This window comes from Eriocheir sinensis, chromosome 19, assembly GCF_024679095.1.
Source record: "Eriocheir sinensis breed Jianghai 21 chromosome 19, ASM2467909v1, whole genome shotgun sequence".
Lineage (NCBI taxonomy): Eukaryota > Metazoa > Arthropoda > Malacostraca > Decapoda > Varunidae > Eriocheir > Eriocheir sinensis.
In genome coordinates this window covers 9,109,761-9,136,524 of record NC_066527.1, presented here as the reverse complement: position 1 = coordinate 9,136,524, position 26,764 = coordinate 9,109,761, and the positions used below count along the sequence as shown (strand labels likewise).

Below are 26,764 nucleotides of genomic sequence, written 5' to 3'. Positions count from 1 at the left end.
AAGAGAAGGTGAGGTTTAGAGGAGGAGAGATGGTGTTCCACAGAATGAAAATTAGAATGAAGACTGCGAATGTTGCAGCAATTGGGAAGAAAGAGATTCGAGGAGTTATCAAGACACCTCTCAAGTCGGAAACCAAAAGGGGAGTCCTCCCTGGGGGAATTTGTGGTCCCCCCCCTGGCGGGGACTCCAAGGCACTATTATTGTATGCCATTTTGAATTTTGGGAAAAGGTGTGTATGTTGTGTGAATGTAGTGTGGTGTGGATAGAGAGAGGATCTGTCTTTAGAGAGCATGCTGAACTACTCTCTGGTGTTGATGAGACATGATTAGGGAAACGGTTAGTGAGGACATGGGAAGGGTCTTTGGAGGGCTTCAGCACCCTCCTCACTTCCCATATATACCTCACCGGGAGTGGCTTGCATGGCCACCTTTGGGATCTGACCCTGAATAATAGCAACATAAGCACACACGGAATATTGATGTACCCTTAACAACCTTTACCTTGGGGTTAGCATCTTGGTGTTGTCCACAGAGGATGTGCCAGAGGAAGCGCCTGATGCTGCCGGCAACCTCATCACCAGCGAGCCACTTCCAGAACTTGCTGGTGACCCAGCAGCCATTCAAGCCCCTCCTCTCCCTCCACCTCTGGCCCAATTGGAAGAAGAACCAGACCCACAAGTCCCTTTCCTGTCTCCTCCTTCTCTTTCACCCGAGAAAAAAGAAACAGAGCCACCAGCCCCTGACACCCCCCTGCCAGAGCCCAAGGGACCCCCACCAGCCCTGTCACCCATACCCGAGGCACCCAAAGCCCTGCCTGAAGGAAAGGAAATCAAACAACTCAAAAAGGAAAACACCATTGAGAGTCCTCCTGATATCTTTGACCTTACAGAAGGGGATGAGGGCTGGTAAAAGAGAGAGAGAGAGAGAGAGAGAGAGAGAGAGAGAGAGAGAGAGAGAGATTGAGATTGAGATTGACTGATTCCCCCCCTTTAAGAATAGCAGACCAATCTAGTCTATTATCTTGTCAGTATTGTGTGTTCAGACATGCAGTACATCCTGTGTTGCTATTATAAAAAGTACCTAGTCATAAGTGTCTAGTCCATGGTGTGTGTGTATTTATCTAGTAGTATACAGGATTTGAGTCATGCTCGTATTGTCCTGCCTCCCTAGCCATATTTATCCGGTCTATCCTCAGCTTGTGAACGCTCCTCATCTGAGCCATCTCTGGATTTACTCTTCCATTTGCCAACAGTTCAATATGGGAAACTGTGAGTTTCCTTCTTGACATTTTTTTGACATCCAGGCTTTTTCATCTTACATTCATGTCCTCCTGTCCTTCCATTATTGTACATCAGGAAATTTTCCCTACATGTTTTCATAGTTTCTTGTTCATTTATACTTTGTAATTATTGCTCATGCAGATTCATAACAAGCTGCTTAAGCTGCAATGACCTGAGCAGTCCGGGTTGGTCTATTGAATGGCCTGTACTCTGGGACTGCGAGTGCTGTGAAGTGTGTGTGGGGGGCAATCCAGCTTCTTTCCCTTGAACGCAGGAGTGAGGCAGGACTGTTTCCTTGCCCGACTACTTCAACACTTGCAAGGACAGAGTATTAAGCTGAGTTGTGGATCAAAGTCATTGTGGAGCATCTGTTGGCAATGCCAGGGTCACTGACTTTGTTTTTTGTTGATGATGCAGTAATCCTTCTGTAGTCACTGGAGGTTATGTTAGGATTTAAGCTCTCCTGGGCCAAGACCAAGGTGCAGGTGCATGGAGGCTTACTAGATAAAACAGTACAGACTGATCATGCATGTGGTGAGAACATTGATATCTTGGAAAATTTCACATACCTTTGTTAGGGTAATGCAAAACAACAGCGGGTTTCATTAAGAACTCTTAGGGCAGATTGGCATGACCTATGGTGTTATGTACTTACTCAACACAAGTGTATGCCATTGTCACTACCTGAGCAGAATATAAAATAAGCAAAAAATTTATTTACGACAATATTTACATAGTAAATATAGATGAATGGGCATCAAGCCTGCTGCTGGAGGTACTCCTTACATAAGCCCGGCCATCTTAGTGGCGGAGTGTATTACTTGGCACCACCCACCATGGAAGCACAGGTCTACATCATTGGTGTGGTGGGGGCAACCCTCATCACCTCCAGCAGCTACTGAAGATTAACCATCACCTGTCGTGCAATGTTAGCAGCATTTGCTTTCTCCTCTGGTTGGCCGTTGGTTGTATCTTGTCTCAGACACACTGTGGTGGGGCAGGTCAGTAAATAGTGGCTGAATGGGTGACGGGTTCAGGAGTCATTGTTCACACTGCTTATCATAGAACCCACCCTGCAGCTCAGCCAACGTCCTGTAGCCCAGTCCCAGGTGGTTTAGGTAGATGTGGTCAGCTCAGGATATCTGGCGGAGGTCATGCAACGATTGATACCCTGGTCTACCAAACTGCCGAGTGCGAGCTCATCTCCAATTCTTGGTGATGTGGTCTGTCTTTTGGGCAGCGGTACATCTGGCCATCTCCTTGGTGTGCCGTAGACCTGGCACCACGCTGCAGGTCACCGTGGACATCCTCATGGTTGTTCAGGTCGCTTAATCAACAACCTTGTTCACTTGAAGGCCAAGTGCCTGGGCACCCAGTTGAGCTGTATGTGGTGGCCTCTTGTGGCAAGCCACAGGGCCTGGGTGAGGATGCCATTATTGAGGGGCACATTATCCCTCGGCTGTGTCTGCTGCTATCCTTGTAGAGCAGATCTGAAGTCCGTGTGGATGACCACTGGAGGGCTGGTGTCAGGTGTGCTCCAGTGTGTGCTGGATTGCCACCAACTCGGTCTGCAGGGCGGAGCAGTGGTCAGGCATTCTCCAGGTCAACACCTCTACATCTGTGACTGCTGCCACTCTCATCATGTCATAGACAGGATCAGCAGAGCCATCAGTATAGTAGATAGTGCTACCTGGTCCTTCTTGCAGCAGGGGCAGCATATCATGTAGGACTTTCATGGCATCAGCAACACACTGCAGTTAGGTGTTGCTGGTGACTGGGTCTGGCCTCTGTGGTAGCTAACGGTGAAGCTGCATCAGTGTCGCAGCCGCCTGTCCCTGCTGAAGGACCTTGGCCACCTGACAGACCAAGATCTACTGGACCCTGGTACCAGGTCTCACTCAGCATGCTGCAGGCACTGGTCCAGCCTGGTGCCCCAAGCATGATCCTAATGAGCTGAGCCTTGGCAACCCTGTTGTCATGACCCTTGATGACAAGGATGAGCTTGTTGACATAGCTGAGGAATGCTGTGCCTTCCTGGAAGGGCAGGGTGCCGACTGCTCCATCAGTAAATTAAAGAGGAGGGGACTGAGGATGCCCCCCTGTGGTGTGTCATCCCCCAGCTCACAGTAGCTTGAGTGACTCTGGGCACTGGTGCTGCCAGGCGAGGAGATTGCCCTGGATGCCTTTATGTGCCAGCATGGCAAGAATGACATGAGCACTTGCCAGTTCAACTTCCTTTTCAAAGTCCAGGACTGTCGCAACACTGGTTGGTTGATGACCTGGCTTAGGAAGAGGATGACACTGTCAGTGGTGCCCACCTTTGTGATGAAGCCAAAGATGTGAGGGTGCAGTGGTCTGATGCATCACACAAGGCAGCTAAGAATCATTCACTCCACTGTCTTGGCAGTACAGCTCATCAGGGAGATTGGTCTCAGCTTGGTGGGTTCCCTGGGCTTTGAAATCAGCCATCTTCCACACAGACAGGAGGTATCCCACCAGTAATCGTTGATCATGGCAACAATGGCCACCTCCCTGGCAAGCCCAGCATGGGCTTGCAGTACATGAAACCATCCACTCCCACTTCTGTGTCCAGTGTCCTAATGTGGGCAACTTCTCCATATATGGACTGGTCAGCAAAGTGGGGCCTGTCGTGCTGTGGCAATGACAAATTTCTGTGCGGGCTGGAGCTGCTGCATCTACTCAGGTAGCTGGTCAGTGGCACCCTGCATGGCAAACATGTCAGCCAATCACTCTGCATACTGCAGTGGTTAAGGGTGGGCCAGTGGGCTTGGTGATTTCTTCCTAGAAGCTGTCTGCAGCTCTGACCATAGATCTGCTGGGCTGGTATGCTGGTTGCAGCTGGCACACCACTCCAGCGACTTAGTCCCTCTGCCCTGCTTGGTGACTTCTCATGCGTGCCTAACTACTTCATGCAGTAGCTTGAGGTTGGGATGGGTTGACTGCTTTTGGAACAGCTTCCAGTGGACATTGATGAGGTGGTTATGCTCTCAGACCTCTGCATTGTAGAGCTACCAGTTCTTGTGGTAGTGCTAGCCCTGGCACCTCAGAATGGCTGCTTTTGTCGCCTTCTCGATCACTGCCGTCAGATCCCTTTCCTGCTGATACAGGTCCTCTGGTGGTTCATATGTTTCCCACCACTGGTCAGGAACAACTTTAAACTTACTCGTGCATTCTGTGCATGTTCCTGCGCAATGTCGACAGAGAGAGAGTGGCATGACAATCTTCAGACAGGTGTAGACTGCATGGTGGTCATTGGTGAATGTTTGGTGCACCCACCAGGTGACACCAGGAGCTACGACTCCAGACACCATCGTTAGGTCCAGTTTGCCACCCAATGCGAGTTGCCTCCCAGGTGTTAAAGACGATAATGACTTCTGGCACGTCTAGCACAGCAGCAATTACCAGAACAAGGCACTGCTTTGGGCACTGGGGATCAAATTCCATTTTCTAAAGCAGAATCTAGTCCATCAACTTGTCCAGATTACTTTGTAATTCATTACAACGATCAATGCTCTTGTGTGTGTGTGTGTCATTCATCAAAGTCTGACCATGCTCTGGACTTGCAACAGCTAGCCAGTCGGTTCCCTGAATGAGCTTAAGAGCTCACGTGATGAATTTTTGGGAACAGCTGGAACCTCGTATCCAGGAGGCAGGATACAACCCCCAACTGACACCCGGCGCCCATTCATTACTGGGTGGACAGGGAGCACGGATTAAAGGAGACTGCTCATCAGTCTCCATTCCACCTGGGAACCCAGGACTTCTCAGTTGTGAGGCAAGTGTGCTACCACTGCACTATGGAGATGTGTATGTATGTGTGTGTGTATGTGTGTGTGTGTGTGTGTGTGTGTGTGTGTGTGTGTAAGATATCCTTTATTAATATCCTTACCTAGTTAGTATTCTTGTTATATGATCTCAATATTTTCTTTGAGTGTGCATAGTAACACTGGCCGTCCAAAACATGTGATAAATAAGCCGTCCACTATGCCTCAGCATATCTGTTTACCCCATAATTTGGGACCAACACTTTGTTTTGTATATGCACGTGTGTGTGTGTTAGAAATAGCAATGAAGCACTAAATTCAGTCTAGGATTCCATAGATGGTTAGTGTAACTGCAATTCTGGTGGGTGGTTTTGTTCACAAATAACTGTGTATGCCAAAACTGCTATCAGGGGGATAATGATATGTGAATATTATTCAGTTCAGAAGTTTTCACATTATATTATTAGTTGTGGTTTGAATAATAGATTGGACCAACTTTTGTTGCAGCCATCTCATCACTGTAATCATGATTAACCACCCATGGGAACCATAAGAGAATCATGCATGTTGACATGTTCCATTACCTTTGTCACTATAATTACCAGATATTAAGGTACCACTTGTGTTTTTCCCTTCATTCCCTCTGTGGCACTTGTGCTGTCTCCATGTTAATATATATACTTTTGCAAAATGTTGAATTTTTAAATAATCTAAGGTTAAGCTGAAGTGGATTCCACTTTTTAAGGGACTACTATGATTATAGATAATTTATCAAGATAAAAATGCACTTGTCAATAAGGGTGCCCTTTATCCTCAAAGTTTGCTGCCAGCTGACTGGTTGATTATATGATGTGTGTGTAGCATTATTGAATTTGAAATGATTACAAGGTATTGTGAGTTAAATCTTATTTACTAACCCAGCCAGGGATTGAACCACTCACATGGTGCCTGCAGCCACCTCTGCTACTCGGAGGTTAAAAATGAGAGGCTCATGCTGCCCCTCGCCCAACCTCAACTTGGTGGGGGGCAGCCACGTTTTTAATCTATTCCAGCATGGCCGCTCCCTGCCGAGTTGAGGTTGGGTGAGCCTCTAAGCAGAGGTGGCTGCAGGCGTTGTGTGAGTGGTTTGATCCTGGCTGGGTTACCTCAGACTGTCTTAATATGGCCTTATTTACTAACTCAAGTTTCTCCCTCTGATATATTTTTTTGACAATTAAGCTTGACAATGAGTAAAGAGATTATGAAACAATGTGCTGGTAAGTCTCGATTTGTTAACAGGAGTCACCCAAGTCAGTAACACAAGCATGTGTTTGGATGCACGCTGCTTCATATGTATTTTTCACATTTAATTGCAGATTGGAACTAATTAAATTAAACACAAGAAAATGATATGATTATCATTTTTTTTAAATCCAGAATCTATTCAAATGACTTAGAGGAGAGCATAAGTGGTGGTAAATTCGTGTTCATGTAAACTGTATGCTTTGTAGCAAGTAGGCTACTTTGTTAACCTATTCTGTCGATTACAATACATCCGATAAAACTATTCATAAAAGTATTTTTCCTCATCTGCATTTAAATGTGAAATAATACACATGAAGAAGTGTGCATCTGAAAACATGCTTGCTTGGCGACTGATGTCAACAAATCAAGACTTACCTCTTACCAGTGCATTACTTCACAATCTCTTAATTGGCATAATTGACATAATTATACTGGAGGGAGAAACTTGTTAGTAAATAGGTTTTGATTCACACTACCTGGTAATTGCCTCAAACAAAAATGCTGTTTGCACATTGTACATTCAACCGATCAGCTGGCAGCAAACTTTACCAGGAAAAAGAGCATCTCAACAGGCAAGAGCATTTTCATCTTGAAAAATTCTACTACTACCACTACTACTTTTACTACTACCACCACCACCATGACTACTACTGTTACTTTTACAATGATTACTGCTACTATTACTACTACTGCAACTTTTCTAAGATCTTAAATAATTCCCCCCATTTACATAGGCAAATATGGTGAGTTATACATAGCAAAGGTACATAAAAAAAACACTTATTCCAAGTAATGTATTCGCATGGTATTAAAATACTTTCACATACCATTTGGTGATTCTAGGAATATTGAAATGTACCACTTATCCACCTCTCTTTTTGCAGTGACTAAATTAGTACATGTTAGTTAATCACCAGGTATGTAGCAGTTGACCTCTTAGGACAGGCATCCACTTGTCTTTGATCCATCCCTCATGTCCATGGCACAGGCTTTAGTGTGCACTGAATTGTATTTAAGCTCAACTTACTCAACTGTTGAGAAGGAGGGATATTAAAGGGACAAGTGGTGTAATTGCTCTCATAGTCTGGCATGATAAACAGATGCTTCTCGGCCTTCTCACGTTAAATATTTCAGTGGCATGCCAACACAGACAAATGGATGCCTGGCCTGATGCTAAACAATCAGTCAGTACTCAGAGGTTTCCAGTAACCTACACTGAAGACTGAACTTAAGGGAGGGACTGCAGGAGGTGGGAAACAGGGATTACAGATTCCCCTTGATTTCACGGAGTAAAAGGAGAGAAGGGCTGGCCATGAAACCCAAGAATCTAAATTTTCCAAATGAAAATTTTCAACCTAATATTTAACTGTACAGTACTAAGTACACTCAAGCTCATAAATCAGTTCAAGTTTTTGACCAACATTCACAAGTATACTTTCCTTTAATGTTTGCTTGTTTTGCTGGCCATAAATAATACTTGAAATAATACAATGAATGAATGTGATAAAAATTGCACTGTTCTCACACTCAGGGTTAAGTGAAAAATAAAAACATTTAGTGCTGTGCCAATGACTGCCTGATGTCCAGTGAATTGTGGTTAGTGTGTGGAAAATGGTGGCATAGTGGAATTTTAATTATCAAGAAATGTCCAGCAAATCCAAAATCTGGGAAATGGGGCGTGCAAAATCAAGGGGAAATTGTACCAGAAAAAAAAGACAACTGATTATTCTTCATAACGCAGGTCTCGAATGTAACTGTAGTCATAAATACATACATACAAAAGAGGTTAAACATTGGCCTGCTGGCATGCAAATAGTTTTACTGTTGCTTGTGTAAACATCTACAAGCAACATTTTGCCTGCTCAGGATGAGTCACTGGAAAACCTGTGCTCACCATTAGGCAGGGCATCCATTTGTCAATAATCCATGGCCTGTGTCTGCATCTGTATCCATCTCTGCATCAGTGAAAAATTAAACATTTGGGAAAAGACTTAAGAAGCATCCATTGATCCTATCAGTTATGGCTACAATATTAATTGTAAAACTTCTCTTCCCTTAAAAATTGTCATGACTCAAAACTTAAGTGCTACAAGGTTAAATACATTTGATGTACACTGAAGACTATACCATCAACACGTGCATGGAGCCAGTTACAGACATGAATCACGGGCAAATGGATGCACTACCTAATACGTTACACCCTAGAACAGAAGGTTAAGGTTATTTTGTACTTAATACAAGTTGAACAATCAACACTTATACTAGGAGTTGATGCACGAAAACTGAGGCTATGGACCCACTCGGGAAAAGCAGAGGACAAGAGTGCAAACTTCATCAGGAGAGGTGTTCACCATGGACCAGCAGGACCAGTGATGAACCAGTCCAGGTCATCAGTGCACCTTAAATTCATTGGCCAAACATAACACCAGCGTCACCGGAAATTTGTTTTTCCCAAGTCTGGTGCATCCATTCAATCATTATCCAACCGCCAAACATCCAGTCATCATGCCTGAGCTCCAAAAGTTCAGCCACAAAAAAATAAAAAAATAAAATAAAATACAGTCCGGTGTAACATACTGATATGCATTTACAACGGGAACACAAACAGGACAGACGACATGTGAACAGCACTATGTGAAAATTATGACCTTTGGCATCTTCATACAAATACAACAAATATTTGATCGCTGGCTTGGGGCAGCATCAGCGGCTGCAGCAGCACCTCATCACCGAGCCAGATCCACAATCCAACACAATGTCTTCATAACTGCTTAAACCAAACAACTCCAAGATTGTTTTCTACACAGCACCAAAGACTACACAAAAGTTCCTTGTTAAACACTTGGTGGTTACGGAGAAGTGAGGATAATGGGCAAAGAAATCTGTATAGTCTAGTGCCTAGTTATTTTGGTTTGGGTAGTTATCAGACCTGTGGGTTGGACATTGGAGCTGGAACTAAGTCACTGCCAAACTTAACAAGACAGACATGTGTTTGTTTCTTATCTTTACCCTTTGGGTGAGGACTACACTCCTGGAGGTTTATTGCCAAAGAACTGGCTCATGCTCGCTTTGATCGCCAGACCAGAGTTTGGCGGTTATTGCTCATTGCTACGCTTACCACAAACTGTACACCTAAGACATAATCAGTTAGTTGGATATAGTTTGATATTAGTAAATACATACTACCTATCCAGCCCCTAAATCATAGGCTTATCAAATAGAAATGGAAGAAGACAAAAGGAACCCACAGCCTTGCCTTGCCCCAATCTTCCACTTTGCTGGGAAGTTTTAGGGCAAGTAAAAACAATAAAATCATAGCTGTTTGGGATGAAGCACCAGGTGTCCCACGTGTACCCAGCTGTGGAACAACACATCAATTCAACCTGTCTGTAGTGCATGAGCCCTACCCTTTTGGACCACTTGCCGACCTTCACAAGACCTTGTCCAGCAAGTGAGACAAATGCACACAGGCAGGTGTGATCCATGCTAGAGTACTTACAGCTAAAGTAATATTATTCTGTGCACTGATCACAGGGGAAATACTGTCAAAAGATTAATAACCTTAGTACTGAGGGATGTTCAAACACATTTTGAACCAGACTGGACACCTTCCACTATGTGTCTCCTGGTTCTGGCACACCTTTCTCTGCACACAATCTAGCACATGCTTCAGGAAGGCACTGTTGGGTTCCAAAAACCATCACCAGAAACTTGTTGCAGCAGACAGTGACTGCAATAACTTCACTGGATAGCATTGGTGCTCCCGAATACTGCTTTGTATCACATCCTTCTGCCCTTGAGACAAGCAAGCTAGGTCTGCCTGTCCATCAGTCCCTCACATCCACCTGGGCAACAACTGAATCATCTTCCTTGAAGACTCACAGCACACACTTGAACTTAATGTTAAGTAACACTCACAAAAGTGGTGCAGCAAAAGGATGTGCTGTAGGTGACTGAGACTCCTTGAAAACTGTATATACTTGTGTAAAAGACCTTTTCTTTTTTTTAAGAAAAATTTAGGCCAAGTTTGAGGGTTCACTTTTGCATAGCTGCTACTTTTGGGGTTGATTACATTTATTCCTCTGTCAAATATGTCATAACCCTTCAGAAGGGGGGATTTTAAACAAGTATATACGGTGTACAGAAGCATTACAGCCTGCACATAAATGAACAATGAAAGGAGACATGCATGAAAATAGTGAAAGGAATATTAGACTAAGGACTGTCCTATCAAGATGGTTTAAACTGTGACAGACATGACATGTTTGATAAATGAGATGCCAAGCAAAGCCAAGATGGTGCCTGAGGATCACGGTAAAAGATCTGCCACAAGGCCAGGCTCCTCAGAGTGAACAACTCCAACAGCGATGTAGTTCATTATTTTAAGGGAAATTTACTCAACAAAACTGCCCGTTTTCCAAGTGGTTCCTCAATATAGGGAGTGACATCAAACCCTTACTGCAATGGAGGAGATACTCCCAATATCAATGAAAGTTCAACACATCTGATGGTCAGATGCCAACCAAAGACATAATGATTAGAAAATAGGACTATGTTAAGAATTATTCCTTTGAAGTACATGTCGGTTGTACTTTCTCTGCAACCAAGCTTAGCATCAATTTAGTTGCAAATAATAATTCCTCAAATGCTGAGCCATCTCTTGGCTTACCAGTTAAGAGATGACAAGTGGCAGTCTTGTTGGCGGAATAAATTTTCGGAATAAGTAAACTGTTGCTGATGAGCTCTCAATATAAAGTGAGTTGCGCTGCAAGAGGTATGAATGACATCAACAGGCATTTGTACTTTACATGAGCCAAGTCAATGAGGACGACCATGAGTGGCAGAACAGAAACAAAGTACAAGACCACATGAGAAAGAAAAAACAAGCAAGGATCTCGGCGGGTAACAATGGGATGAATATCAAGAGGTAACTCAACTAGAAACATAATTGTGAAGGAACAAGAAACAAGACCACATGAGTGGAAGATACTGAAACTGAATATCTCAGGATCTGAGTTTAAACAGTAGTTCAGAGGCAAACAATGGAAGGAACATCAAGAAATAATAATCCACAATCCAAAATACAACTACCAGATGTACTCGTGTATAAGTCAAATTTTCAGACAAATGGATATTACTTTTCTAGGAGCTGAAACTTACTCCTCAATCAAACAGTCAAACCTTGGACGAGTTGTCTTTACAAGAGTGCATACGGTAGAGATAGAAGTGTAAATAAAGGTGAAAGCTGTGCATCAGAGTAATGGCAGCAACAAAACTCAATAAGAAAATTTGTTAATTAGTAGAAATGTGAAACACATTAGGGTGACACAATAGAAAAACTGTGGCTTTAAAGAATGAAATGTAAGGACGATAATGAAAACAAAGTAAAGCAGTGCACAGCAAAAAAATGGACAGTAGGCTGTGTTTGCCAGTCTCTACACACCCCTCCAGCCAACACTCATTTCTGGGAAAAAAAATTCTGGTAATTGAGCCAAGACAAAGTGAAATGACAAAATAGTTTGATAATTTTTCTTATAAGAGCATTTCATTTTCATATCTTGGTTAAATTCTTCAGATTACAGACAGTTCTTGTTTTATGAAAGGGTTGTATTTCATGTACACATTATTTTTTCTCACAAGAACATATGATAACCCAAGAAATTTGGTTCAGGATAATGTAAGAGATAATAAATAAAATTGTTGAGTTTTTACATTGTATTCTAAAAAGGCATGAAATTTTAACCCACAAGAACTCCCTGTAATTTTTCCCTAACATAAGTACTGCCTGGAAGAGCACGTACACATTGCTGAACATACCCAGGATGAATCACAGCCACACCTACAGCCAGAAACAGCCGCACCAACACTCACACCCACCCATCTAGCCATGCACACCCTTGAGTATTTATGAGTCGTAGTCTTCATCCACCTCGGACATGGCAGAGGGAGCAGCAGCAGCAGTGAAGGCAGTGGTGCTGGTGTTGGCACTGGGGAAAGGCGGGCGGCTGTTCATGGCGTGCACCGACGTTATGACTGGCACGGGCACCCCAAAGATGGGCCGCATGCCTGGGGTCATGGGACTGTGGGGGGCCATGGCTAGGGTTGTGGCAGCCTTGGGGGCAGTCTGGAGGTGGGGGATGGTGACCTTGATGGGGTGCAGGGGTGGGATGGGCTTGTGGGCACTGTTGGTGGTTGTGGTGGTGGTAGAGTTGACAGGGGAGGTGGTGGTGGTGGTGTGGGCAGGGGGCTTGTCACCCACAACCCCCATACTGTACTCCTTCCCAATGGATATCTGGAATGCCCCGACCTTGCCACTCACCTCAGGGACGCTGCAGGAGAGGGAGGAAAAGATGTCATGAGTAAGACTGCATCTACAGTAGGGATGTACCGATACCAAAATTTTGACTGATGCCGATACCGATACCCCAATATTTGACCCGATACCGATACCTGTGCACTGATTTTTTTATACAACAATTCCAGCAGCTAAAGGGTAAGATCAAATGTTAAGAAAAAAAAAGACCCACTACTTGTTACACTGTAGAAGGGAAGAAAGCGAGGGAGGAGGCGCCTCGTGAGGTCTCGTTGACTCAGCTAGGTTAGCTTTAGCTTAATTGTCGTACATAGGTACATAGGCAGAAGACTGTGAAGAAATCCCCAGACCCTGGCAGCGTGCCCCGTTTCGGGGCGACTGTCTGACTGACTAAGGCAGGCAAATGAAGCGAGTGGAGGGGCTCCACCAATCCCGCGCCGAAGCTACTAAACCTGTATTGTACACGTCCGCGGTACCTAACTCTGTACTGTATACTATTTTTTTTTTTTTTCGTCTTTTTCTTTTTACGTTTTTGGCTTATTGCGCCGGTAGGCTTCTTCCCGGTGGATATTGAATTCCTGATGGTCAGTCCAAGGCTTCTTCACGGTGGGGCCTGATGGTATGGCCCAGCCCGTTCAGGCGCAGGCGAGTGTTTATAGTGGCGCCATCTTGCATTGGCTCATGCTGCCCTCCCGGAGCTCATCTTTAATCCTAGAATCTTGAGTCCGGGTTGATAGGTGGTCTCCTGGACAGCATGTGGGTAGTTTTAAGCCACTCGGCGGCGGCTGAAAAATTCCAGCTTGGTGGCACCGGTCGGAGATTGAACTCGCGTCCTCCCGAACGCGGGGCCGTCTCGCTATCCGTTCAGCCACCGCCTCCAAATTATATATTTGTATTCAAAGTAATATGAATCTTATCGTTTAAAGTGATGAAAATTAAATAGCGGGAAATTCCAAACTATCTACTAGGTAGTATCATGAAACTAGATAATTACACTTTTCTAATATTTTTTCAACAAATTAGAAAATCCAATTTCTGTTGAACAAAATCATTTGCAACAAGTGACATGCGAGGTACAAAACTCCTTCAAGTATCGGTAGTATTGGCAGAAAATGAGCCGATACCGATACTCTCAAAATGTGCCGATGCCACCGATACTGATACCGATACATCGGTACATCCATAATCTACAGCATTTCCTTCTGGTTTTAATCCCTCTGTCTTTTCTTTTTAGCAGTACAGTGGACAGGCCAGGGACAAAATAAGTCAAATATTGCTGCAACATGTTGCTCATATGAATAGAATACAGAGGAAGAGTGGCAGAACTGCAAGAATTGAAATTTGGTTTGAGAGGAGTTTTGATACTTTCTACCTACTTCAAAGAATTTAACCCATAAACAACGGACATCCTTGACTTAATCAAAGCTGTCGCAGCTCAGCCACCCATGATTGGCACTCTTGTGTGCCACTAATTTTGAATGTTCTGCTTAAATTTCACAGGTTCCCTGATATGCTCTACTGCATGGCAGCACATCTGACCCTCATGGATGTGAGGTGTCAATGGTCCTAAATGAGCCCCCATGGAAGCCACACCAAGCAGTTCTCGAGAAAATGCAGGAAAACACAACAACAAGTTAGGAGGATAGGACAGGATAAAGTGAAGTTTATTCTGAGTACAATGAGAGTTGTGACAATACATTATGAAGTGACAGCAGTAGTGAGAGTGATGTAGAGTGATGATGTCACTTCATCTGTACTGCAGTCTTTCCCACCACACCACTCTTCCTCACTTTCCCACAATCACCCTTCACCAGCTTTTCCTACCTCTTCACTTGATCCTTCCTGTTTCAAACCTGTTTCCCCACGTCCTGATTTATCTCCCCTACTTGCACACACCCTGCCTTCATCCCCTCATCATTCACCCTCAGCACCGCTGCCTGGGCCTTCATCTCACAATCCCTTCAAAACCTTCACCATTCCCTTTCAGTTCCGAAAAAGACTAAAAGTACTAAGTAAAGTATATGTTGTCTAAATTATTTCAATATAAAGAACAATTCATATTACTGATATTCAGTCATGAGAGGAAGAAAGAGAAAGTGAAGTATGAGCCTGCCCTCTCCAGCCTGCATTGACTGAAGTGCGTCCATGGCCAAGGCCCCCTTCACACTGCCTAGTGACCAGAATTGTGCCAGCAGCTCTCACCCATGGCTATATTCCAAACCCTCAAGCGTGGCTATTACATAACTTGATACAATTTGGATGGCGTGTCCTTTGTTTAACACGTAATCCAAGTCTTCAAATAACCTGTGGTAGTTAATCTCTCAGATGTGATGCTTAACCTTTTCATAGCTAAATACTCGCAGCGAGGACTAGCGTAACTTGCAGATGGTGCTAAATGCTCGCTGTGAGCGCCAGTCGCACTCAAATTTCCCACGTATGAGATTGTTCCAACATTATTTCTCACTCCACAGCATTGCCAATTCAGTGGGTTTTCCACTAAATTTGGTGGAAAATCATATCAGCCTAGCGCGGAAAAACATGGAAAATCTACGGACGAGTAACTGGTGGATGTTGTTGTCCAATATAGCGGCATTTTTGCATAGTTTCACCCATCACCTGACTGATTTTTTGACCAAATAGTTGTAAATTTTGCAGTTGGTAATACTATCTTGCCAGCACCCCATCGATTTTTTTTTTTTTTTTTTTTTTTTTTTTACGTGTACGCCTATAGCGCCGGTAGGCTTTTTTGAAGGGGCCTGATGGTAGTCGCCCCCAGCCCGTCATGGCGCAGGCAAGTGTTTATAGTGGCGCCATCTTCTCTTGGCTCATGCTGCTCCCCGGAACTCGTTCTTGATTCACTTGGACGGTTTCCTCTAGAGTCCGGGTTGATGGGTGGTCTTCAGGACAGCATGTGGGTAGTTTTAAGCCACTCAGCAGTGACTGAAAAATCCGAAGTGGTCGGGTGGGGATTCGAACCCACGTCGTCCATCACGCGGTGAATGTGGGCCCAGCACGCTACCACTCAGCCACCGCCTACCGCCTACTCAGTAGTTGCCTCAATATGGCTGACCGTCACGCATGGACAAATGTACGTTTTCACAGGTAACACCCCCTGAACATGCCTGTACGTTTGCAGGAGAGGCTTACTTAACCGAATCTTATAGATCTTGGCCTCCTCTTTCCAATGGTGTTTTTGTTTTTTTAGCTGTGATGAATATTTTTTGAGATACAAAGGTTAAAAGAGCGAGCACAAGAGTCACTTGCAGGTGATGCTAAAAGCTTGCTGTGAGCGCCAGTCGCACTCGCGGCCTATTGTGCCGGTAGGCTTCTTCCCAGTGGGGCCTGATGGTCAGTCCAAGGCTTCTTCCCGGTGGGGCCTGATGATCGGCCCAGCCCGTTCTGGCACAGGCAAGTGTTTATAGTGGCGCCATCTTGCATTGGCTCATGCTGCCCTCCCAGAGCTCATCTTTAATCCTAGAATCTAGAGTCCGGGTTAATAGGTGGTCTTCTGGACAGCATGTGGGTAGTTTTAAGACACTCGGCGGTGGCTGAAAAATCCCAGCTTGGTGACACCGGACGGGGATTAAACTCACGTCATCCTGAACACGACGCCGTCACTCTGTCGACTCAGCCACCGCCTCACAGGCAACACCCCTTGAATGTGCCTGTACGTTCGAAGGAGAGGCTTATATAACCGAATCTTATGGATCTTTGCCTCCTCTTTCCAATGATGTTTTTTGTTTTTAGCTATGATGAATAGTTTTTGAGATACAGCGGTTAAAAGAAACATTTTGAGGTCCCCTCCTGGAAATATGGGAAATCTGCTAATCCAGAAGGTTCATGACCCCTTGGAATATGGATTAAAAGACTTTCACTCTATTACTGTCTATTGCCTCTGCCTCTCCACTGCCCAATGCTGCCAATCCTCTTCAACACACTGCCTCAATGTCTTCTTTGGCCTGCCTGGTGGGTGGAAACCTGGCACCTCCACACGAACAGCTCTCCCCTTTCTTTTTAACATGCCCAAACCACCTCAATCTCCACACTGTACTCAGCTCCTTCAGTTCACATCTTGCCACCTCTTCACTGGACACCCCATCTCTCCCTGTGATCCCAGTCATATATCTCAACATTCTCTGATCACAGCCAATCAACACATCCTCCAACTTCTTCATTAAGCCCATGTCTCAGAGCCATACAGCAATACTAACCTGATACAAGCTTTAAATACTTTTCCTCTGTATTTAAGTGGAATGCTCCTATTTATCAAAAGTCCTGCTCTCAGTATATTATATCACTGAATTATATTATCTTTTTAATATTCTGGTTGCCCAAATGGACACAGCGTTGGCAATGGGCAAAAACTCCAAGATTGTGAGAGCGCAAGAGAATCTGAACAAAAGGGACGGAGAGGTACAACGTCTGGGTGTGTGACATCAGGCTATACCTTTCCGTCCCTATTGCTGTTTCTCCGGCGCTCCTACAAATGTTCTCACGCTCTCACAGCAACGGATCACTCCATCAATGTAGGATGCCTTATGACATCAACTTTACTGACTTTTCTTCACAACTTTGCCATTACTAGTTTTAAAAAATAAAAATAAAACAAAAGAGGATGCACAATTGTAAGATTTTTCATATATTTCATGCTGTTTTGTGAGAAGTTTTGGCAGGAAAGAAAATGAATAATTTGAACTAAATGCTGCACTCAGTGGATAAAATATTTCACTCATATAACTTCAGTTTTCCTTTGAACACACAAAGTGTTTCCAACAGAATGAGATGCTTATTCTTTTATCCTTGCATGGAAATGTTCTGATGAGTCAACTTGCAAAGGGGGGGGGAATACGTCAGGAGAAGCCTTTTTTACCATTTAAAATATTTCCATTGGCTTTGTGACCATATGAGAAATGTTAAACTGTTAGGAATAATGACCTTAAGGTTAAGATTAGCTGCTTTAAGTTGAATAATATAAATAATAATAATAATGAGACCATAAGTGCACAGCATAATCAAGAAGAGGTCTGACTAATGGTACTTCTAAGGCAGTGTTTCTTGAAATGCAACTGAGTAGCCACCCCTATAATTACCCAAACTGTTGGAAAGGCAGTGTGGCTGGCGTCCGGGGCGGTGTGGCCTTGCTGACCGGAGGAACAGGGAGGATGACGGCAGGGGTGACAAGGGAGGAGGAGGAGGCAGCAGCAGAGGATGGGGGGGGCTTCCAGGTGCTTGCTGATGAGGAGCTGTTGTTGGAGTGTTCCGCAGCGACAATCACCTCCTCATCTGTGTCTGACGCCTGTGAGAAGAAGGCATAATTAGTTTAAATAAAAAAGAAAAGGGTTAGTATTTATCTACCTACCAATAGTTCTGGTGTCCCGGGAGAAGTCTAATGCATGACTGAGGACACTACAGATGTTGCATAACACCTAAACACAAGTGCCAGGGTCTCATGGAGGAAGTACATTATTTGTGCCAAAGTAGTATCTTGTTATACATGCACATGGCAGAAAATTGATGTAGATTCACAGAAATTGAGTGCATGTAAAACATACACAGGGTGGACTGATACACAGCACAGAAAAAGCCACACACACACACACACACACACACACACACACACACACACACGTGAATTACTAAGGTGAGAGCCGTGCTAGGGTACAATCGTGTTGTCCCGAAGAAACAAAGGCTGTTGACAGTGTACAACATTGAGAAATGAGCGAGGAGGAGGTAGGGGCGGCGGCCTTGCTGACCCCCTCGGCATTGTTTACACCGCAGAGCGCAGGGGTCAGGACAAGGCAAGCAGCAAAAAGACAAGAGTTTGAGTTTGAGGGCTTCATGGATGACATGGAGAGACCCAGAGACAGAGACGGTATGTTGAGAAGGAGGCTCATAGACTTGGAAAGGGAGATGAAGGATATGAGAGATAGAATGGGGACGCTGGAGAGAGAGGTGGACGTTCTAAAGACAGAGAAGGATGTTTGGACGAATGCATATAATGACCTGCACAAGCAGGTATCATTGAACGAAAAAAGGCAGAAGACACGGAGGTTAAAGTCAAGGAATTAAAGGAAATGCATAAGTCTAGAAGAAGGAACAAGAAAAGGAGAATGTTAGCTTTAAGAAAATTGTGGAGGAACAAGTCAAGGCTAAGGATGAAGCTATAACTGAAAAGGTGATCAAGGTGATAAAAGAAAAACCAGAAATAGTGAGGGAATCCGCTGAAAAAAGAAGTCTGTAATAGTGGTGGGCATTAATGAAGAGCACATGCCAATCAGACACACAAGGGAAAGGAAAGAAAGGAAGGCAGTGGAGCAAGTAATTGAAGCAATTCAGGAAGAAGGCCATGAGCTGGTAGGGGAGATCGAAGAAGTATTCAAGCTTGGAAAGTATGAAGAAGGAGCCCAACGACCAGTTAAAATCAGATTTAGGTCTCAAGTGGCTGCAGAAGAAGTGGTGGGAAAGTCATGGAAGTTAGCAAGAACAGAGACCTACAAAAAAGTCTGGGTAAGAAAGGACAGAAGTGTGGAGGAAAGGAAAAAAATAAGTTTTCCTGGAGAGTGATAGACATGGACCTAAGGAAGTGGTACAGAAGGGAAGAGGAGACAGCTTGAAGGTGGCATACACTAATGTGAACGGGTTAATATCGTCAATGTTAGAAATAGGAGATTACCTGAGTAAGGAAAAACCAGATGTTATGGGGATTGCGGGAACTAAATTGACTGGTAGTATAGATGCATTTAACTTACGGGATGGTAACTATAATGTATGGATGAGAAATAGAGAAAACAAACAAGGAGGAGGAGTGATGCTATTGTTGAAAAAAGAATGGACAGTGGAGGGTGTCACCTATGGCGAAGGGGAAGCGGAGGCCTTGAGTGTGGGAATAAGACTGCAAAAGGGAGGATGCAGAAATATCGTAGTGGTGTATGTCCCTCCAAAAAACAATTCATGGACAGAAGAATTGTACAAGAAGAAGCTGGAAGACACATTGGATTGCCTAAGGAGATTGCTGGAGGAGAAGGATAAGATTCTGATAATGGGGGATTTTAATTGTAAGGAAGTGTCATGGGAAAACTGGTCAACAATTACTGGAAACCGAGAGAACTTACTTATGAAGAAAGACGATAAATTGGGACTAACAACACTGGAGAGCAGAAGAGAGAGAGGGGACCTAATAGCATTGTACAGGATACAAGAGGGATTGGAGAAATTGGACAGGGAAGACCTAGTGGTACGTGACTGAGGCGTGACAAGAGGCAATGGTAAGAAATTGAAGAAGAGCAACTGTAGGAAACATCAAGAAATACAGTTTTCCATACAGAAGCATAACAACATAGAACGGACTTGACAAGGAAACTGTGTGCGCAAAAACGATTCATGAATTTAAAGCCAAACTGGATAATAAGCGTTATGGAGACGGGACAGCACGAGCCTAGTACGGCTCTTTTCTTGTATTTCACAACTAGGTAAATACACACCATGTCCTCATCTGTGTCCACATCCAGAGACAGCTGGTCATCCGAGTCCTGCTGGTCATCTGAGTCATCCACTGGCACTGCTGCTGCTACGACAACCTTCCTCGGCCGACCTCTATGGAAATGCACAGAAAAAAATTTAAAAGGATTTAAAAAGCAATATTAACAGTAAAATAACAAAAAAATGCAATATCCCGTTTGATAACTTTCTGACACTCACACGACAATAGCATGAATAAAAATTCACAAATAAATATGCGAAAAAGTCAATAAAGATCCAGTGGACTGTTGCATGAAGGCTGACAACAGACCACTTGAACTGAAATTACTGTTCCCTGAAGGACCTGCATGCAAGCCTAACCATGTTAACCCGTACAGTGTTTAGTACGTACATATACGTACCTCTTAGGGAAGTGTTTAGTACGTATATGTACGCAAGCTCTTTCGAGGGCTTATACGCCCTTTATTTTTGTTTGTGTATGTAACATTGTTCATTGACAGTAAAGAGCAATAATTTGACAAGTCTTCATATTTTTAAATGGATGTTAAAGGGCCTTTCTGTACATTTGTCCGCATTCCAACAAAAATCATTATACAAGAAGGTAAGTTACTTTCTTCTAGGTAATTACTCCTTGATTCTATAATCAGTAAGGCATGTGGAATTGTAAATTATGGTTCAGAGTAATCGGAAATGAAAACTTATCGTCGGAAGCTTCATAGTGTTTTGCTGAACTTTGTGAACTACGGTTGTAGTACAGACGGCCTTGAAGCGAGCTGTGCTGCCTGATGCGCATCCAATCATTTTCTTGTACTTACAATTCCTGCTAATTTTTTTAGGTTTTTCTGATGTAAAGAAGTACTTATACATTACTCACGCTATAAATAATATATATATCAAATAATTTGTAATTTTTTTTTACATTTTTAGTGGCAAATAAAAAAAATATGAAAAAAGCATGACCCCTAACGATGACAAAAGACGACACTGTACGGGTTAACCCCTTCACTCCGGCAACGCGTTGCCGACGTCGGTGTCCGACGGAGTCACCGTATGGAAAGGGTTAGTCCTCTTCTAAACCTATTAATCCTCTTCCATTTCCTCTTAACCCATAAACTGCGCAATTAAGATTTGGGAATAGCTCCTGGGTGTGCAATAAATGGCAAAACAATAACCTGGTGGAAAACAATTTTTAGTATTACAACACCCAAGAGAGACATGTTGAGCACCAAATTGTGCAAAAAAAATAATAATAATTCACTTAATGTGGTGGCGGGATAATGGTTGCGGATATGAGGCGACCTTGGGGGCGCTGGTAGTGACGGGGTAGATAGGACGGTGGCAGAGGGAAGATGACACACGGCACAGTCACGTCTGAACATTCTCTTGCCACTAATTATTCATTCCAGTTACAACAAACAAAATATATCACAGGAAACATCACTGTCAATTTCAATAATCAACCTCTTGCGCATCATTATCAAGAGGCCAGTCATTAGTCACACCAGCAATACTCTTGTCAAAGTTATGAATGTCTGGCACAAAATCTGATCCATCAGACCAGACGAACGGAGTACGCGTTGTCTCGCGTCTCTGAGACTCCTGTTCTCCCTCTGCCTCCCCCTCCTCTCCCACACCAGCTGACACCCCTCCCTCACTCAGTTCAGTAGCTGAGTCTTCTCTTATGCCCCCACTGTTGTTTTCCTCATCTTTCTGCCACTCTGAATCATCGGACAGTGGTGATGGTGTCAGTGAGTGACTAGGCTAGCTAGTAACTTTCCGCGCTGTTGGAGAGGCAGCGTGTCTGTGACCTTGAGCGCCAGAAGCATGCTCACGCTTGCCACGCTTCCTCAGACCAGCTGAATCTGATGGCTCAATGTAATCTGAATCACTGTCTCTTTCAAATTTGTCTACTACAATCTTTCTCTTTACCAATACTTTCTTTTTACCCCCTCCCATGCCTCCCCCTCGGTCACGACCGCAGGAGCTAAATGAGACTGGTTGGCATCAGTAGATTACATAGTTCTACTCTCCATGGCTGCTAAAGAGCAACTAATATGACGATGGTGACTACATGGTGCGGAAGAGGGATGATGTTGCCACACGAGGTTCATTGGAATATACTTTGGCATCGCGGGAAATATAAATATTCACCTTGGAACATGTGTCATCTTAACCCTTTCAACACGATGATGCCTACGTAGGCGTCATGAAGCCCCAGTAGCATATACGATGACGCCTACGTAGGCGTCATATTTCTATTCTGTTTCTTCTTCTATTGAGTTGTCCCGTACTTTGTGTTGGTTACTAAGTAAAGACGCCGTATGCTGTCCTTGAAATCCTATTGCTCCTCCCACCATCCTTGTTCCCACCAATCACAAAAAATGAGCTACAGTATGCACCGCCTTCTTCCCGCCTTGGGTCTAAAATTAGGAAGTCTCACTGGCTGCCTCTCTCTCTCTCTCTCTCTCTCTCTCTCTCTCTCTCTCTCTCTCTCTCTCTCTCTCAGACACCGAGGCGCCGACCAACGTTGCCAGATTGTTGTACTCGGCCTCCTGTCTGCCAATTTCCGACCCAAAAATCTGCCTCCTCAACCCCAATAATTGCCTTCATATACAGTTATCATTAGAATGGTTAATTATTGGTGTGTTTTGGCAATAGTTATGGCTCAGAAACTGGTAAATACGAGGCTATGAGTATGATAATCTGGCAACGGTGGCACCGACACCATCACGTCTCTCTCTCTCTCTCTCTCTCTCTCTCTCTCGCTGATAATTTCTCGACATTCTTCCTCTTCTACACAATCATCTGCTTTCTCTATTTCTTTCCCCCTTGCCCCTTTCTCCCTTTCTTTATTTCGTTTTTTTTTTTTTTCGTGTTGACGCAATTTATATTATGCATAGCAGGTATATGTTGACTCGTCGTGTATGCTGCTTTGCAAATACGGGATACATGTAACGAGGGCTTTCAGCAGCATAATATACGGAGGTGACAAGCAGATACATGCCGGCTCAGGTTTCCCGTGCGCGGCCGAGCATGCCGTATATCAGCCAGGCGGGCTTTTTGAACATCCGGCGTGAAGGGGTTAAGATGTCTGGCGCAGTCTAACTCATAGCATCTTAAGATGTCTGGCGCAGTTTATGGGTTAAGAGGAAATGGAAGAGGATTAAGAGGAATTTAGAGGAGGATTGAGAGGTTTAGAAGAGGATTAGTCCTCTTCCATTTCCTCTTGACCCTTTCCATACTGTGACACTGACGTCTGCCTCACGGATGGAAAGGGTTAACATCCAGGTGAATTGAGAACCTTAAAAGCAAAAATAATAGTATAAATATTAATAGTAATGGTAATAATAACAATGGTACTACTATCACTAATACAGGTTGAGAATCCTTTACCCGAAATTCCAAAATCAGAAAGTTTTTTTAATGCCGACATGACGCTTTTTTCCCCACCACCTCACTAGTAGTGGGGACAAAGGCTATATGGAGGCTGTCAGGGTCAAGCGCATACGTCCCTCCGAGGAAGGACCACAGACCCTTGCTGGGTGACAGTGAAGGGAGGGGGAGGATGCCGATCAACTGACTATCAGCTGACGTCAGCCTAGCCAACCAAGTTGGTCTTTCGACGAGGACTGGCGTGTCTCTTTGTACAAGTCGAAGACGTGAGCGTGGGTTCCTTTTGTTTGATGCAAGACGAGAGTGCTCAAAGCGGGAATAGAGTCTCAGTTAGGGCTGCCACATTGAGCTAAAAAAATAAGCAAAGCATCCATATTTTAAGGAATGGGTGGCAACCCTAAGGCCGATGTCACACTATGTGGCGCCACCGTTGCAGCGCCGCTGCATTACGAAAACACACACAAACAAATTAGAGGTGTCACACTGTTACAGCGCCACTGCATCCACCGGACAGTGCTGAAGCATGCGACGCCACACCGCCACATCACGGCAGATGTGACGAGAGAAATGCACAGTTCTATGCACGTGGTCACACACGTGGCCGCATGATGCTGTCCCGCTACCACTCTTGACAAATATTTGACGTGGATTTTTTAATTCAGTGTGTACAGGAAAGGACAGCAGAATAACATGTAATAATTATCATGGGTTCAAAGAATTAAAAACTGAATTGGTTGCAAGGGGCTGCAAATTAGTACGGCCTATGAAAGTTATAAAAAACTAGCAGCGGGAGGTGTCCTAGACATGAAAGCAGTGGCTGCTATAAGAATACACATCAAGAGGGTTATTTGATGGGTCAGGCTATTCAAGTTTCTCAGCATGCATGCACGTGTTCCACTGTCACACTGTGCAGCTTTACCGCACTGAGTGACATGGTACAGGAAGTGTGGCGACGCCACACAGTGACAACGGCCTAAAATTTCTCTAGCCTGCCATGACTGAAAGCCGCTGCCTGCTGCTGGTGGAGGCAGGAGAAAGGGGGGGGAGGGACATTATGACACGTATTTTACACGTGTTTCAGGACAACCCTTGACAAACATAATTTTATGGACTGCTTTTGTGGTTCATCGATAAATGCACTCACTAAAGTTTTTGAGTACTTAATTTTATCTCCTTAATCACTCAGACAGCCAAATATGGAACAAATGGCGTATGTAAAGTTAGATTTGGTTAGTTTAAATTTACTCGGCATGCAGTGCGGGGTGGCAGAAATATGTAACGCAGCACAGGACAGGACATGGCAGCGGTAGTCTACTATACAGGGTCGGTGTTGCGAGAAATACCTCCTCACTGAAGTAAATCGCTCTGCTGTTCAATTATGCACACTGGGGGAATATACAGCAGGAAAAACATTACTTTGCCAGGTTTTGTTCAACATAGTTGGTCCACTTGTGATATTTGTTAGCAGTGAGTGAAATATGGAAACAATAAGCAAGTTCAACCTTTCTGCGAGCTATTTTGCAGCTGCGGCAGCGGATGCACAACAGGCAATTGAAAAGTCAGTCATTTAAAGATTTCCGGAGAAAACTACAATCTCCATAATAAACAGCATCATATTTTGTCCAGAAATAAGCAGTCAGCATCTCAAAATTAGTAGGCCACCCTCTCGTGAATAATCCCCTATTTCAGTTTTCATTTTATTTTGATTCAAATAAAAATACAGTCATCCCTCAAATAGCACGGGGGTTAGGGACCCAGGATCCCCTTAATTCAAAAATCCGTATAAAATTAGTGCCCCCCTTAGAAACACTCATGGCTGTGTTTGAGAGAAGTAATCGGGACTCTCCGAACGTCCCGACTGCTCTCAAATGCGTGACACGGCAGCGCGAGTTGCCAACTCGGCACGTCTGCTGGCTCCCGGCTTTGAGGGGTGGAGCGCCTTCATGCTGTGATGACGTCATCAGCAAATATGGCGGCCCAAACAAACACATATAAGTGTTTCCATTTCATTTCCCCCCTCTGTGCCACCATAACCACTTCAGCTTCCTTTTCATCTTCTGTTGTAAGGAGTTCGTCAGCCTCGACAGCTAGTAATGCATGGTAAACGTCGCCAGGAAGATCAGCGTACGCCACTTTGCTGCGAGTGAGGCGCCGTTACCATAGCAGCGACTAGGCTTAGTGAAAGGACAGCCTTTTTCTCCACTCTTGCAGCAGTCTTGGAGCACTGGCAGTTACTGCAGCAAGAATTTCTTTTACACTATGATTTTAAGGGTGTTGGCCCTGAGGGAGTAAGGCATTTCAAAGGCTGTAGTTGGGACTGAAAGGGACAACTACCTCCCGAACCAAAGACCAAGACCAAGGGAGAAATCCCAGGACACCTGTGACATCAAGACCAAGATCAAGATCATAGATACAGTGAACACTGCTCTCATTCACGTGATATGCTCTCCTTACAGCAACGTAACTCATCCCAAAATGTAACTTCTCCTAAATCTGAATTCTTCTGCAAGGTGAACACCTCTCGAATGTTTTGGGGTGCCTTCAGCAGGTGTTTTGGTAGAACTATTGCCACTCACGCCATGGCTACTTGGTGCGACGAGCGGGAAATTTAAAAATCCTAAAAAAATTCTTCCATGACAATCCGTATAAAACCGAAACCGTACTATTTGAGGGACGACTGTACCATATTTTGCGGCGTATAACGCGCACCCCAAACTTTAAGACAACAATTTTTGAAAAAAAAAAGTTTTTAAAATGCTCAAAATATGTACGGGTTAAAGAACATTGACGATATACAGTTTCCCGAAATTTATATATTTTTGGCGCAATCTTTACTGCTTGAATTGACAAGTGTCCTTGAGTAAAGCAATGAAAATGGTGTTGTGAGAAATACATCCCCATACATACTGATGATGCACAGCTTCTGATATCATAATAAGCATATTATTCCCACCATCACTCGTAGGTTATGACAGACAACAAGGCAAGACACAATTCACATGGTTCTGGTGACACGCGGCATGCAGCTGTTTGTTGTATGGGTGTTGTGTGTTTTCAAGCAATGCAAATGAGAAATCTCCTGAGATCATAATAAGCATATTATTCTCACAGTCACTCATAGGTTATGACAGACAACTAGGCAAGACAGATTATGTGCAGCTTCTGAGATCATAATAAGCATATTATTCTCACTGTCACTCGTAGGTTATGACAGACAACTAGGCAAGACAC

The 26,764-nt window shown here is 44.1% G+C and overlaps 2 protein-coding genes across 3 annotated transcripts in view; one reads left to right on the top strand and one right to left on the bottom strand.

The window, feature by feature from the left end:
* LOC127000659 (protein PTHB1-like) overlaps positions 1 to 11,220 on the top strand; it is a 99,042-nt gene extending 87,822 nt beyond the window's left edge. For both annotated transcript variants that reach the window (XM_050864632.1, XM_050864630.1), the window contains one exon: positions 532 to 11,220. In XM_050864632.1, coding sequence (XP_050720589.1) covers positions 532 to 908 — 377 coding nt within the window. In that variant the 3' untranslated portion in view covers positions 909 to 11,220. The remainder of the gene's footprint in view (positions 1 to 531) is intronic.
* Positions 7,129 to 26,764, bottom strand: part of LOC127000667 (uncharacterized) — a 33,023-nt gene continuing 13,387 nt past the window's right edge. The window contains exons 6-8 of the mRNA XM_050864650.1: positions 20,143 to 20,254; positions 17,752 to 17,957; positions 7,129 to 12,677 (exon numbers count right to left, since the gene is read on the bottom strand). Coding sequence (XP_050720607.1) covers positions 12,254 to 12,677; positions 17,752 to 17,957; positions 20,143 to 20,254 — 742 coding nt within the window. The 3' untranslated portion in view covers positions 7,129 to 12,253. The remainder of the gene's footprint in view (positions 12,678 to 17,751; positions 17,958 to 20,142; positions 20,255 to 26,764) is intronic.